Here is a 16,451-nt window from a genome sequence, read left to right as displayed (position 1 = left end):
AATAGGTCATTAATAGTGTTGGCAGGTAGCAAGAAAGTAAATAAAATATTGGGATGTAGAGCTGTGGGTCTAACAAGGTCATGCTGAAGTTGCATCTGTTCTTGGTGAGGCCACATTGGGAGGACCATGTTCAGTTTTGGTCTTTATATTAGAGGAAAGAATTATTGGAGGGATTTTAGAATAGAGCTACGAAGTTGATTCCTGAACGCTGAGGGTGGAGTTATGAGGAGAGATCGTCTACCCTGGGACTTTACCCAAGAGCAGGAGCGATTCAATACATCTCGTTAAGATTTTCGCAGGTATGAGGATCCTGGAAAGTACTTTATTGGGCACAGGATTTGAGAACTCAGGAGTTTGGGGAGAAAATAGCAAATATTGGCAATAGTTTTTTTTTTAAAGTGAGAGGGGTGAAAGGGATTAGCAGCAGGTATGGCAAAACAGCAAACCATGGCAGTGTTTAAAATGGACAGGATGAATTCCTATTCAGAAAGGAGATACAAGACCATTCATCCCAGAATCCCAGTAAGGAGTGTGATTGGAGGTTGGGATGGAGCGATGGTCATTGCCCGCCCGTGGAAGCAGAGAAGAATGGGCTCCATCAAGAGTTGTTGAAGGCAACAGACAAAACCAAGCTGGAGGAAAATAAATTAGAATTCCCTTAGCCCAGCATACTTCTGATATCTAAAGCCTTACTTCCTTCTAGGTTGGCTTAGGTGCATTACTCAATCAGCAGTTTAAAAAAAAAATGAGGACTTGATTTCAACAGATCAGAAATTTGACATTGCATCCGCTTCTGGGAGGAGAATTGCAATCAGCTGGGCCCAGCAATGCTCACCACAAACAGGCCAGACAAATTCCCACCCCACAGCATGGTTGTACCATGAGCAGAAAAGCAGGCAGTACAACAGCGTAGAGAGCCCAGTGATTGGTGGGTTTTCACAGCAGCCAATAGTGTTAAAGCAGACTGCAGCTCCCTTATTGGTCCTTCAACTGACCCAAATACACACTGCAAAATTGGGAGAGTGACACTACTGAGTCACAGGCCTCAAGTGAAGTGCCTCTTTTATATAGTGTACTATCACCAACTTAAAATCTCATGGAGATCCCACCAGTAGCAAGTTTATCTCCACCTTGAGAAAGGGGCGGGCAGACTCTTTTCCAAACAAGGAAATAAAATGAAGGTGGGAGGGAAAGCCAGAATGGAATTGATCCGCTAGCGGTAACCAACATTCAATATACGATGCCCTCTATTTTGACACCTTCACATGCCAATTTCCAATTTTCAGACAAGCTATAAAATTCTGCCCAGTACAATGCCCTTTGATGCAAAATGATTCATCGTTTCATAATAATCATGTTGTAAAGCACATTTTCTTTTCCACGCTTGCATCAGTCTTCAGATTCTTGCTTGTCACTCATACAACGGTGAAGAGCGCAAGCTGCAGACAGCAGTGAGATATGGGAACACTCGTACAACTGAATATATTCCTCCGTGAAGAATCAGTTCACACTGCATCGAGGGACCGAGTCCCAAGTTATTTTACAAGTAAACCAGGAGAACGACAGTACGAGCACATTCCCCAACGTTACATTACTCCGTAACTGTACAACACACCCTCCCAACCTCTCACCATTCTCTCCATACAACACTCCTACCAACCTCTCACCATTCTCCCCGTACAACACATCCTCCCAACCTCTCACCATTCTTTCTGCACAACACACCCACCCAACCTCTCACCATTCTCCCATACAACACACCCTCCCAACCTCTCACCATTCTCCCTGTACAATACATCCTCCCAAACCCTCACTATTCTCCCCGTACAACACTCCCTCCCGACCTCTCACCATTCTTTCTGCACAACACACCCACCCAACCTCTCACCATTCTCCCATACAACACACCCTCCCAATCTCTCACCATTCTCTCGACACAACACCCAATCATTCTCCCTGTACAACACACCCTCCCAACCCCTCACAATTCTCTCTGTACAACACATCCTCCCCCTCACACCCCCAGCCGCCACTGTACAAAACACACCTTTTCCACCTCATACCCTCTCCACTCTACAACATACCCTCCCACCCTATATCAAACCTTTCGCCTTGTACATAAGAACATAAGAAATAGGAGCAGGGGTAGGCCATACGGCTCCTCGAGCCTGCTCCGCCATTTAATACAATCATGGCTGATCCAATAATGACTCAGGTCCCTGCCCGCTCTCCATAACCCCTTATTCCCTTATCGTTTAAGAAACTGTCTATTTCTGTCTTAAATTTATTCAATGTCCCAGCTTCCACAGCTCTGAGGCAGTGAATTCCACAGATCCACAACCCTCAGAAGAAATTTCTCCTCATCTCAGTTTTAAATGGATGGCCCCTTATTCTAAGATTAAGCCCTCTAGTTCTAGTCTCCCCCATCAGTGGAAACATCCTCTCTGCATCTACCCAGTCAAGCTCCCTCATAATCTTATACATTTCGATAAGATGACCTCTCATTCTTCTGAATTCCAATTAGAGGCCCAACATACTCAACTTTTACTCATGTCAACCCCCTCATCTCCGGAATCAACATTGTGAACCTTATCTGAACTGCCTCCAAAGCAAGTATATTCTTTTGTAAATATGGAAACCAAAACTGCACGCAGTATTCCAGGTGTGGCCTCACCAATACCCTGTACAATTGTAGCAAGACTTCCCTGCTTTTATACTCCATCCCCTTTGCAATAAAGGCCAAGATTCCATTGGCCTTCCTGATCACTTGCTGTACCTGCATACTAACCTTTTGTGTTTCATGCACCAGGACCCCCAGGTCCCGCTGTACTGCAGCACTTTGCAATCTTTCTCCATTTAAATAATAACTTGCTCTTTGATTTTTTTCTGCCAAAGTGCATGACCTCACACTTTCCAACATTATACTCCATCTGCCAAATTTTTGCCCACTCACTTAGCCTGTCTATGTTCTTTTGCAAATTTTGTGTGTCCTCCTCACACATTGCTTTTCCTCCCATCTTTGTATCGTCAGCAAACTTGGCTACGTTACACTCAGTCCCTTCCTCCAAGTCATTAATATAGATTGTAAATAATTGGGGTCCCAGCACTGATCCCTGCAGCACCTCACTGGTTACTGATTGTCAACCCGAGAATGAACCATTTATCCCTACTCTCTGTTTTCTGTTCGTTAGCCAATCCTCTATCCATGCTAATATATTACCCCCAACCCCGTGAATTTTTTATCTTGTGCAGTAACCTTTTATGTGGCACATGGGCAAGTACATAATGGGTTACATGAAAAGTAAAGTTCTCTCTACACTGTCCCATCAAACACTCCCAGGGCAGGTACAGCATGGGTTAGATACAGAGTAAAGCTCCCTCTGCACTGCCCCATTAAGTTTACTATACTGATACCAATATGACGTTGGGTAAATTTCTGCATTTTAACATGCCATAGGTCTTCTATAGAAACATAGAACATAGATGCAGGAGTAGGCCATTCGGCCCTTCAAGCCTGCACCACCATTCAATAAGATCATGGCTGATCTTTCACCTCAGTACCCCTTTCCTACTTTCTCTCCATACCCCATGATCCTTTTAGCCATAAGGGCCACATCTAACTCCCTCTTGAATATATCCAATGAACTGGCATCAACAACTCTCTGTGGTAGGGAATTCCACAGGTTAACAACTCTGAGTGAAGAAGTTTCTCCTCATCTCAGTCCTAAATGGCTTACCCCTTATCCTTAGACTGTGTCCCCTGGTGACACTTTATTTATCATCTCAAATTGGTCCCAGCATCTCTGACAGACCTGTTCCCACTCACACTACACAGCTCCAAGTGCCCTTTGCAGACACGAGCCAAGTGTAGAAGGACAATGTACAGCTGAACTGAAAGATATTCTTTACTGTTCAAATGAACACAGTTTACATGCCCATTATACTTCATCAAAACGCTAGTGTGAACACTGCACTAGAAGCAGTGCCAACAAGGTAGAACTGGTCATGCTAGTTCTTACCTGTTCAAAGATCTGGCATGAGCAGTTCGGACTCATATGGCGAACATAGGAGCAGCTTAGCAAGTCACTCAAAGTCTCAACACTCAAGATTGCATCAGTGTGCATAGTACAGGTGACCGGCGACTGCTGCAATCACCATAAAGACAATGTCTTAAAAGCATTTTGATGCAGTGTACAGTGGTGTGAACCGCTGGTTTTCTGTCTCAATCCCACAGAGAACCTCTCTTCTGAAAATCGTCAAGTTCCCTGCAGAGCTCGAGTTCCCCGGGAGTCTGTTCGGGACCTGTCAGGTCCCCGGGAACCTGTGCTGGACCTTCCAGTTCCCCGGGAGCCTGTTGGGGACCGGTCACTTCCCCGGGAGCCTGTTGGGGACCGGTCACTTCCCCGGGAGCCTGTTGGGGACCGGTCACTTCCCCGGGAGCCTGTTGGGGACCGGTCACTTCCCCGGGAGCCTGTTGGGGACCGGTCACTTCCCCGGGAGCCTGTTGGGGACCGGTCACTTCCCCGGGAGCCTGTTGGGGACCGGTCACTTCCCCGGGAGCCTGTTGGGGACCGGTCACTTCCCCGGCAGCCTGTTCGGGACCGGTCACTTCCCCGGGAGCCTGTTGGGGACCGGTCATTTCCCCGGGAGCCTGTTCGGGACCGGTCACTTCCCCGGGAGCCTGTTAGGGACCGGTCACTTCCCCAGGAGCCTGTTGGGGACCGGTCACTTCCCCGGGAGCCTGTTCGGGACCGGTCACTTCCCCGGGAGCCTGTCCGGGACCGGTCACTTCCCCGGGAGCCTGTTCGGGACCGGTCACTTCCCCGGGAGCCTGTTAGGGACCGGTCACTTCCCCGGGAGCCTGTTGGGGACCGGTCACTTCCCCGGGAGCCTGTTGGGGACCGGTCACTTCCCCGGCAGCCTGTTGGGGACCGGTCACTTCCCCGGGAGCCTGTTCGGGACCGGTCACTTCCCCGGGAGCCTGTTCGGGACCGGTCACTTCCCCGGGAGCCTGTTAGGGACCGGTCACTTCCCCAGGAGCCTGTTGGGGACCGGTCACTTCCCCGGGAGCCTGTTCGGGACCGGTCACTTCCCCGGGAGCCTGTCCGGGACCGGTCACTTCCCCGGGAGCCTGTTCGGGACCGGTCACTTCCCCGGGAGCCTGTTAGGGACCGGTCACTTCCCCGGGAGCCTGTTGGGGACCGGTCACTTCCCCGGGAGCCTGTTCGGGACCGGTCACTTCCCCGGGAGCCTGTTCGGGACCGGTCACTTCCCCGGGAGCCTGTCCGGGACCGGTCACTTCCCCGGGAGCCTGTCCGGGACCGGTCACTTCCCCGGGAGCCTGTCCGGGACCGGTCACTTCCCCGGGAGCCTGTTGGGGACCGGTCACTTCCCCGGGAGCCTGTTCGGGACCGGTCACTTCCCCGGGAGCCTGTCCGGGACCGGTCACTTCCCCGGGAGCCTGTTCGGGACCGGTCACTTCCCCGGGAGCCTGTTCGGGACCGGTCACTTCCCCGGGAGCCTGTTCGGGACCGGTCACTTCCCCGGGAGCCTGTCCGGGACCGGTCACTTCCCCGGGAGCCTGTCCGGGACCGGTCACTTCCCCGGGAGCCTGTCCAGGACCGGTCACTTCCCCGGGAGCCTGTTCAGGACCGGTCACTTCCCCGGGAGCCTGTCCGGGACCGGTCACTTCCCCGGGAGCCTGTCCGGGACCGGTCACTTCCCCGGGAGCCTGTCCTCTTCACAGATTACTTTCCCACCAAGCTTTGTATCATCAGCAAACTTGGATACATTGAACTTGGTCCCTTCATCTGTCATTGATATAGATTGTAAAGAACTGAGGCCCAAGCACTGATCATTGCGGCACCCCCCAGCTACAGCCTGCCAACCTGAAAATGACCCGATTATCCTTAATCTGTTTTCTATCCGTTAACTAATCTTCTATCCATGATAATATTAACCCCAACCCCATGAGCCCTTATCTTGCGTAGCAATCTTTTATGTTCCAGAAGACATCTGTTCCCCGGAAGCCCGCTCGGGACTTCGGATTTAATGGCAGGGGTCGCTAGATAATGATCAAGAACAGGAACCATGGTTGATTTCCCCCTCCCTGACCCAGCGCCGGAGCCATTTGCAGTACCCCGTGAGATCAGCACCAACTGGAGAACGAACCTAGGACCTCCCTGTTCTACATGGCACAGATCCAGAAGACATCGTCTAGAAGAGATGATCCCAGCAGACATTCCAACAGCTGTACAGAGCAGGGCAGTGGACACATCTTGCTAGCAGGCAAATCGAGGTGGGGAAAAAAACCGCAATATCGCAGCGGTTGTTAACACCCAGAATCCCTAAACATCTCAGCTGTGGAGCACATTCTTTGTTGCTTCCTTAGAAAACACAAAATTAATTCCTTTGCTGCAAGCGGGGAGAAATGAATTAAAGCCTCTCTCTCAAAACCCATTCAGCAAAGGCAAGTTAAAGTAAACACTTAATTACATCACATGGCATGAGGCAATGTGAAGTGCCCAGAATGCTCTCAGGTTACACACCCTATAATGTAACGTGGTTTTTCTCTGACTCACAAACTCAACATTAAAACTAAGTAACTTTGTATTATTACATATTTGAAAAAGTGTTACCTTTCAGCAAATATTCTTAATGTTTACATTACTTTTGGATAAATCAAACTTTTTTTTTTTTTACTTGCATTTATATACCATCTTTCATAACCTCAGGACATCCGAAAACATGTCACAACCAATGAAATAATTTTGAAGTGTAGTCAGTATTGTAATGTGGGGAAATGCAGGAGCCAACTTGCGTACAGCAAGCAATGTGACAATGACCAAATAACCTGTTTTTAGTGATGTTGGCTGAGAGATAAACATTGGTCAGGACACCAGGGTGAACTTCTTAGAAATTGTGCCATGGAATATTTTACATCCACCTGAGAGAGCAGATGGGGCCGCAGTTTAATGTCTTATCCAAAATTCGGTACCTCCGACAGTGCAACACTCCATCAGCACTGCAATTAAGTATCAGCCTGGATCATGTCTCTGGAGTGGAGATTGAACTCACAACCTAACTCACTGAGGCACAGCTGACTGCTAAATATTGTACCATTTCTTGCCATCTGTATAACATGTCATACTGAACAGGATAACCAACTTTCCGGCCAACACACATATTATCCATCCAATTGGAGATTAGCCATTAACACATAATCCTGACTCGGACATATATTGCCGTCCCTTCTTCGTCGCTGGAACAGCCTTGAGGAAACACCAATCGACACAGGGGCTGCAGTAGTTGAAGGACAAGGTCACCAACACCTCGTACGCAAGATAACAAATATGGCCTTGTCAGCATCGTCTACATCCCAAAAACAAATGAGAAGACTTGGACCTGAAGTCTCAACACACATTAAACGGTGGTGAATCTGCAAGCCTGTGAGTCAGATCCAAATTATTATTGAATTCTAATAGACTAAATCAACTATTTTTTTTTTTAAAAAGAGATGCAGATTCTCATTCATCCTCCATCCTTGTCGTCAATATTTCAATTAAAGATTTGAAACAAGAAAATTATTAAAAAAGGTGAGCCGGTTTAATGCTGAGTTTGTTTTAATCAACAATTTTTTTTAAGTTTGAAAATGCTGCAGACTTTGAGAGTACAACTCCTCAGTGAAGTTTAATCCTTTAAATATTAAATATGAAATTACTTAAATTAAAGTGGAGGTCACTGAATTTGTTTCCCTCTCCTGTCTCAATAATTAGAACGATCCAGGTTTATTTTCACTTTGTTACCAGTTAATCCTTTAAATAATTAAATATTAAGTTATTAATATTAAAGTGGAGCTTACTGAATTTGTAAACTGTTTCGTTTATTGCTGTAAAATATCCTAGTGTCTCATGTTAATACAAGTTGATCTTTTGCACACATTAAAATATAAAATTACAGAAGGGAAGCTAAAAATAACACTGTTTGAAGCTCTGTTGATTCCCTCGCCTCTGGGTCCTACATTAGAATGATCCTGGTTTATTTTCACTTGATTACAAGTTTAACCCTTCAAATATTAAATTATTTATGTTGAAGTGGAGCTCACTGAACATGAAGAAGTTTTTCAACTGTTTTTCCTCTGGTCTGGCTCCTTCATTAGAATAACCCCGGTTTATTTTCACTCGATTATATTTAATATTTATCTAAAAGATTAAACACAAAGTTATTGATAATAAAGTGGAGCGCACTGAATTTTTCCTCTCCTCTAGCTCTGGTATCAGAAGGATCCCAGATGCTTTTCACTTGATTAACACTCAGATTATTGATAAAGTGGAGTTTACCGAATATGACTTTTAAAAAATATATATTTTCTTCTCTCTGGCGCCAACAGAACGTTTCCGGTTTAATTTTAACTTGGCGACAAGTTTAGATCGCTAGATAAATATGAACTATAAAATTATTGATATTAAAGTGGAGCCGATTGAGTGTGGTGAATTTATAAACTGCCTCTCCTCTGGCTCCATCAAAAGGAAGCCCAGACGATCGTCACTTGGTGACAGGTTTAGATAAATATTAACTGTGAAGTTACTGAGATTAAGGTGGAGCTCTTGATCTCGGTTTATGTTCACTTGGTGACAAGTTTCCCTTTTGATTCATGGGGCCGGTTTTGATCTCAAATCTTTAACATTAAAGTGAAGTTGTTTTGAATGGAATAAACTTTCCGCACTGGCGGGCCCCCATTTGCCCCTCCCTCCGGTGCCTGTTGCCGGCTCTCTGGGGCTCGGCCTCCTCTCCCTCTTCCCCCGACTGTGTGAGGGCCCGCAGGCCCCGGGTTGAAGCCTGCGGCTCGATTACCGCGCTCCTTCGCTCTTCCGTTGCCTTACCGATTTCTGGAACTCGCCGAGCCAGACGGAAGCGCGCTCCTTGCCGGCCGGGTCCGGGTCGTGGTAAAGCGCCTTGACGGCCTGGTAGACGACGGTGAGCGAGGGCCTGTCCCCGGCCATGGCGCCTGCGGCCCCGCTTGGGCTCCGGCACGCTGTGGACGGGACGGTGGGACTGGAAGCCGCTCGATCCCCGGCGGGGCGGGGCGCCGTTCCGTTCGCTCGGGGGAATTTGATTCAGATTCCGAATTAAATTCTTCTCTAATTTTAAATCGCCTCACAGAGTCTCGCCGCCGCCGCCGCCATTGAGCCCGCACCGGAACTCGGCCTCACACAACAAGCGCTCCGATTGGAACACCCACCCCCTCACTCGCGGGTTCCACCACGACAGGAAGCTGTCGGGGGAAGAGAGAGACTTGAACTCCTGGCCCTCTCTCTTCCCCCAAACAAGACCTTCATTTCCATTCCAATTATGTTTTGAGTGTGTAACACCCAGACCTGTCATGTGCCAATCGTTTGGGGATGATACACATTTGTTTTTGAAGAATAATTAAACATGATTCCCCTATAGCTGAATAGCCTGCCAACCCATGGAAAAAAAGCCACGAGAAAATTGTGTTGTCAGCACCTGTGGTACCAGAATGCAGCAGAAAAGGAAATAAAACTGGATATTAAAAAGGCTAGATTGACATATGAAGAAAGACTCGATCGACTAGGCTTATAGTCACTGGAATTTAGAAGAATGAGAGGGGATCTCATCAAAACATATAAAATTCTGACAAGATTGGACAGGTTAGATGCAGGAAGAATGTTCCCAATGTTGAGGAAGTCCAGAACCAGGGGTCACAGTCTAAGGATAAGGGTTAAGCCATTTAGGACCGAGATGAGGAGAAACTTCTTCACTCAGAGAATTGTGAACCTGTGGAATTCTCTACAACAGAAAGTTGTTGAGGTCAGTTCATTAGATATATTCAAAAGGGAGTTAGATGTGGCCCTTAAGGCTAAAGGGATTAAGGGGTATGGAGAGAAAGCAGGAATGGGATACTGAAGTTGCATGATCAGCCATGATCATATTGAATGGTAATGCAGGCTCGAAGGGCCGAATGGCCTACTCCTGCACCTATTTTCTATGTTTTTATGCTTGCATTCATTTAGCACCTTACCCTGGGGAGTCCAGAACAAAGGGTCATAGCCTTAAAATTAGAGCTAGGCAGTTCAAAAGTGATGCCAGGAAGCACTGCTTCACACAAAGGGTAGTGGAAATCTGGAACTCTGTCCCCCAAAAAGCTGTTATGGTTGGGGGTCAATTAAAAATGTCAAAATTGAGATTGATAGATTTTTGTTAGGTGAGGATATTAAGGGTTACGGAAACAAGGCAGGTAGATGGAGTTAAGATACTGCTCGGCCATGATCTAATTGACTGGCAGAACAGGCTTGAAAGGCTGAATGGCTTCCTCTTGTTCCTATGTTCCATGTCACATCCATCAGGGCTTCAAATATTTGAAGGGCAATGACTGTTATTATCTACATTTAAGTGTCAGCTTTGTTCGGTTACTAACACGTTTACCTCAATTTAGAAGATGGTGAATTCAAGCCCCACTCCAGGGCTTCAGTACATAACCTACACTGACACTACAGTGTGCATGCAGCTCCAACTACACCACAAATGAAGGCATCTTTTCCACAAAATAATTCGATTGTGTCACAATCAAACACGGATGGGATAGGAGGGAGTGGGAAGGGGAGGGGACAGGAGGAGGGGAAGGGGAGAGAAGGGGACAGGGGGAGGGGAGAGAAGGGGACAGGAGGAGAGGAAGGGGAGAAGGGGACATGAGGAGAGGAAGGGGAGGAAGGAAGGGAAGGGGGCAGGGGGAATTTGGCAGTAACATTATGAAAACCAAGGGAACTGGAATACAACAGGCAGGAAGTGATGCGTCAGTTGTACAGAGCCTTGTTCCGACCCCACCTGGAGCAAAGTGTTCCATTTTGGATACCAAACCCAGGACTGATATGTTGGCCTTGGAAACGGTACAATGCAGATGCACCAGAATGACATGGGGCTCAATGGTAACACTCTCGTCTCTGAGTCAGAAGGTTGTGGGTTCAAGTCCCACTCCAGAGACTTGAGCACAAAATTCTAGTCTGACACTCCAGTGCAGTACTGAGCGAGTGCTGCACTGTTGGAGGTGTCGTATTTTAGATGAGACGTTAAACTGAGGCCCCATCTGCTTTCTTAGGTGGACCGTAAATTCCAGTAGACTGGAAAACAGCAAATATAACGCCCCTATTTAAAACAGGAGGCAGACAAAAAGCAGGAAACTATAGACCAGTTTGTCTAACATAGTCTAACGTGGTTGGGAAAATGTTGGAGTCCATTATTGTAGAAGGACATTTGGAAAAGTAAAATTCGGTCAGGCAGAGTCAGCATGGATTTATGAAGGGGAAGTCATGTTTGACAAATTTGCTGGAATTCTTTGAGGATGTAATGAACAGGGTGGATAAAGGGGAACCAGTAGGTGTGGTGTGTTTGGACTTCCGGAAGACATTTGATAAGGTGCCACATAAAAGGTTACTGCACAAAATAAAAGTTCACGGGGTTGAGGGTAATCATCATAGGTGGTCTCTCGAGTGAAGATGACTTGCTTCCACAAGAGTTCACAGATTTTTCAAATGAAGGACCCGATGTTCCAGACCTGAACATCAATTGAGGGGGTAGAAGATGCCTGTGCATGGATTTTTTTAACGTGTGGTGACCGTTGCACATCAGCCACTCCACGGGCTCATAGAGGATTGGCTAATTAACAGAAAACAGGGAGTTAGGATAAATGGTTCATTCTCTGGTTGACAATCAATAACTAGTGGGGTGCCGCAGGGATCAGTGCTGGGACCCCAACTATTTACAATCTATATTAACGACTTGGAAGAAGGGACTGAGTGTAACGTAGCCAAGTTTGCTGATGATACAAAGATGGGAGGAAGGGCAATGTGTGAGGAGGACACAAAAAACCTGCAAAAGGACATAGACAGGCTAAGTGAATGGGCAAAAATTTGGCAGATGGAGTATAAATGTTGGAAAGTGTGAGGTCATGCACTTTGGCAGAAAAAAATCAAAGAGCAAGTTATTATTTAAATGGAGAAAGATTGCAAAGTGCTGCAGTACAGCGGGACCTGGGGATACTTGTACATAAAATACAAAAGGATAGTATGCAGGTACAACAAGTGATCAGGAAGGCCAATGGAATCTTGGCCTTTATTGCAAAGGGGATGGAGTATAAAAGCAGGGAAGTCTTGTTACAGCTATGCAGGGTATTGGTGAGGCCACACCTGGAATACTGTGTGCAGTTTTGGTGTCCATATTTACAAAAGGATATGCTTGCTTTGGAGGCAGTTCAGAGAAGGTTCACTAGGTTGATTCCGGAGATAAGGGGTTTGATTTATGAGGAAAGGTTGAGTAGGTTGGGCCTCTACTCATTGGCATTCAGAAGAATGAGAGGTGATCTTATCGAAACATATAAGATTATGAGGGGGTTTGACAAGCTGGATGCAGAGAGGATGTTTCCACTGATGGGGGAGACTAGAACTAGGGGACATGATCTTAGAATAAGGGGCCGCCCATTTAAATCTGAGATGAGGAGAAATTTCTTCTCTCAGAGGATTGTGAATCTGTGGAATTCGCTGCCTCAGAGCTGTGGAAGCTGGGACATTGAATAAATTTAAGACAGAAATAACAGTTTCTTAAATGATAAGGGGATAAGGGGTTATGGGGAGCGGGCAGGGAAGTGGAGCTGAGTCCATGACCAGATCAGGCATGATCTTATTGAATGGCGGAGCAGGCTCGAGGGGCCGTATGGCCTACTCCTGCTCCTATTTCTTATATTCTTATGTAAAAGATCCTATGGCACTATTTTAAAGAGCAAGGGATTTTCCCCAGTGTCCTATAAATGCAAGTCTTTCTTTTCTTTTTAAAGGGTTAAATTATGAGGACAGATTACATAGACATGGCGTGTATTCTCTCAAGTTTAGGAGATTGAAAGATGATCTAATTGAGGTCTTTAAAATGAATAAAAGATTCGATAGGGTAGATAGAGAGAAACTATTCCCTCTGGTGGTGGAATCCAGAACAAGAGGGCGCAGTCTTAAAATTAAAACTAGGCCATTTAGGAGTGAAATCAGGAAGCACTTTTTTGTACAAACAATAGTAGAAATCTGGAACTCTCTCTCCCCAAAAGTCTGTGGATGCTAGATCAATTACAATGTTCAGGACTGAGCCCAATAGATTTTTGTTCGGTAAGGATTACATTGAAATACATCGAGGCTACAGCACAGAAACAGGCCAGTCGACCCAACTGGTCTATGCCGGAATTTATGCTCAACACAAGCCTCCTCCCACCCCTCTTCATCGAACCCGATCTGCATAACCTTCTATTCCTTTCTCCCTCGTGTACTTACCTAGCTTCCCCTTAAATATATCTATGCTGTTCGTCTCAACTACTCCCTGTGGTAGTGAGTTCCACATTCTAACCACTCTCTGAGTAAAGAAGTTTCTCCTGAATTCCTTATTGGATTTATTAGTGACGATCTTACATTTATGATCTCTGCTTTTGGACTCCCACAAGTGGAAATATTTTCTCCACACCTACCCTATCAAACCCTTTCATTATCTTAAAGATGTCTATCAGGTCACCCCTCAGCCTTCTCTTTTCTCGAAAAGGAACCCCAGCCTGTTCAGCTTTTCCTGATAAGTATAAGCTCTCAGTTCTAGTATCACCTTTGTGATTCTTATTTTCAACTCTCCAATGCCTCTATATCCTTTTTTATAATATGGAGATCAGAACTGTGCAGAGTACTCCAAGTTTGGTCTAACCAAGGTTCAATGCAAGTTTAACATAACTTTGCCTTAAGAAATGAAACCAGGTGCTTGTTTTTTATGGTCTTGTTAACATGTGATGCTACTTTTAGTGATTTATGAATATATACCCCTAAATCCCTTTGCTCCTCTGCCCCAATTTGGAATGTTATTATCCAAGCAGTATGTGGCCTTTTTATTCTTCCCATCAAAATGTACCGCCTCACACTTATCAATATTGAAATTCATTTGCCAATTGTACTCACATCCTGCACGTTTCTTAATGTCTTCTTGTATTTTGTCGCATTCTTTCTTGTGTTAACTACACTCACCAATTTAATGTCTTCTGCAAATTTTTTAAGTGTACTTCCGATTCCCGAGGCAAAATTTTTAATGTAATTTGTGACTAGCAGTGGTCCCAGCACAGAACCCTGAGGATCACACGTCCCACCTTTTGCCAGTCTAAGTGGCAACCTTAATCCCTACTCTCTGTTTTCTGTTTTGTAGCCAGCTTTCTATCCATTCTGTTACCTGCCCCCTGACTCCACATGTTCTGATCTTAGCGATGAGTCAACTATGCAGTAGGTTAGCAAAAACCTTTTGAAAATCCAAATATATTACATCTACTGCATTACCTTTTGTTGTCTTAAACAAACTTCTGTTTGTTCACTTGAGTAGTAACGAATTCGGTCTTCTGATTATAATCATTTTATTCTTTAACTTCAGCACAGAAAGCAATTTATAAATGGAGTATAGTCACAGACACAAACCTAGGCATGGGCCTTTTCGTGCCCCTTGAACTGTTTTCTTATCAAACTGGAGCAGGCATTGCCTAATATGATAGTCTCTGGCTACTGCATAGTCCTGAGACACAAGTGTAAATTTTCTTCAACATACATCAACAACGTTACAACAACAACAACAATTTGTATTTATATAGCACCTTTAACATAGTAAAAGGTCCCAAGGCTCTTCACAGAAGTGTTATTAGAAAAAAAGAAGAAGCACATAAAAACATTGTGGCCTTGCTGTGGTACAAATCAACCTTCTAATCTCTAGATTTTCTTATCTTGACATAATATTTCTAATCTAAACATTCTATTCTATTCTATCCAAGCCCATTCGATTGCAAACATCAGCTGTTGCTAAGTGAAATCTGTGTCTCTCTCTTACTCGCTCTCTCCAGTGATACCAACTGCATTTTTTCCCTATATCGAATGAACTAAACATGAGCACCTTTCAGAAGCTGAATTAACTGCATTCCATATGTCAACATGTCCTACATTTTTAGTTTTTCCCCGATGGGTTATGTTACCTCTTAGCAAAGTGTTTTAATCCTTCTTTGTCTTTAATAATCCTGGCTTCCTCTTAGTGCCCTTGCTATTTCCTTATCTTTCCTTATATTTTCTGTGTCCCTCATTGATTTCCTCACAAGACACAATGCAATGGCCAGGATCTCAAATGTTAATATCTGGGCTGTCACCAATCCCATCTGAAATAATCTAACCCATGGGTATAACACCACACCATTCATGATTTCCTAGTTTCTTAATTGCCTGTTCTATTTGCTTATTATTTTGTAGCATATGCGAGGTTCTCATTCTATAGGTTATGGATTTCAAACTGAGGGCTAGAGGAGGTCTATAATGGCCATTGTGTGAGGTTGATTGAATCATCTCATTATCCAAAACCTCACATTATGATGGTTCACTGGCACCAATGTTTTATCGCCAATTTGGGTTTTCCCCAGCTGGAAACACACGATATGTGCCATCTTGTTAATTCAACAATTATAAGAGCAGCTGTGGTGATCTCAGTGTCTTTCCTTGCTTTTGTAGGCTATATTAGTCCGTGCTTCTTCCCAGAGACTTTGACTCATCTTACAATTGGATGATTCTTCATCAATTATAAACCTGCAGGCTGGATGGTATGTCTTCGTACCACAGCACACCTACAAACTCAAGCGGTCCCGTTTAGGTGGCAGCACTCTATGTCCGGTACTATCCAAGTTCTGCCGTTCTTTATCAGATGGCTTGGGTATCCTTCATATTGTTTATGTACCGGGCCTATTTCAGAGTCTTTACTCACTTTGATACACTCTATTATCCAGTATACTTCCCAGTATTCTTTTCTGACAAGTGTGCCAATGCCAGCAGTATGATTTCCTTGTTCCTGCCCTCATTTCGAAGGGCCAAAAATGCCATTCCCATCTGGCGCATCATATTATGTCGTGGTTCCTTTGAACCATCTTCTCAGTTGTTCTTCATGAATAAACAAAGGCATTTGATGTTGTGGGATTTCTATGTTGTCCAGCCCCTTCTGTACCACATTCAACACAAATGTCGCTTCGAGGCTACACGCGACATCTCTAGTAAGGTCTTGATTCTGGTTAGCCTCATTGTTTGCCAATAATCTTTTTAATTGCTTCTTCATTACCTCATCGTGTTCCCTCATACTTTCTATATCTATTCTGTTTACTCCTATTCTTAGTCATTCTGTTGGCCATTGCTTTCTTTGTGATTTAAACTGATTCTCATAATGCTCCCCATCTGCCTCAGCCCTTGGTTCCTGTTTTCTATTCTTTACTAACACATCCTTTACTAATTCTCCTACCATTTTGTCGATTAATTGTGAATAACTCCCTTCACATAATTTGGTTGACAAATTCAAGTTCATGTTTAACGCAGTACAATTCCAAATGCACATCGTTACATAATACATTTCCT

At 45.0% G+C, this 16,451-nt stretch overlaps 1 protein-coding gene across 1 annotated transcript in view; it reads right to left on the bottom strand.

Annotated features, from left to right (window-relative positions):
* The window catches only part of tnpo3 (transportin 3), a 73,538-nt gene extending 64,308 nt beyond the window's left edge, over nucleotides 1-9,230 (bottom strand). Inside the window, exon 1 of the mRNA XM_070897270.1 lies at nucleotides 8,883-9,230. Coding sequence (XP_070753371.1) covers nucleotides 8,883-9,002 — 120 coding nt within the window. The 5' untranslated portion in view covers nucleotides 9,003-9,230. The remainder of the gene's footprint in view (nucleotides 1-8,882) is intronic.
* Nucleotides 9,231-16,451: the final 7,221 nt, after the last annotated feature.

The sequence above is a fragment of the Pristiophorus japonicus genome, chromosome 13 (genome assembly GCF_044704955.1).
Source record: "Pristiophorus japonicus isolate sPriJap1 chromosome 13, sPriJap1.hap1, whole genome shotgun sequence".
Lineage (NCBI taxonomy): Eukaryota > Metazoa > Chordata > Chondrichthyes > Pristiophoridae > Pristiophorus > Pristiophorus japonicus.
The sequence above is the reverse complement of the archived record's forward strand: the minus strand, read 5'-3'. Positions and strand labels throughout refer to the sequence as shown.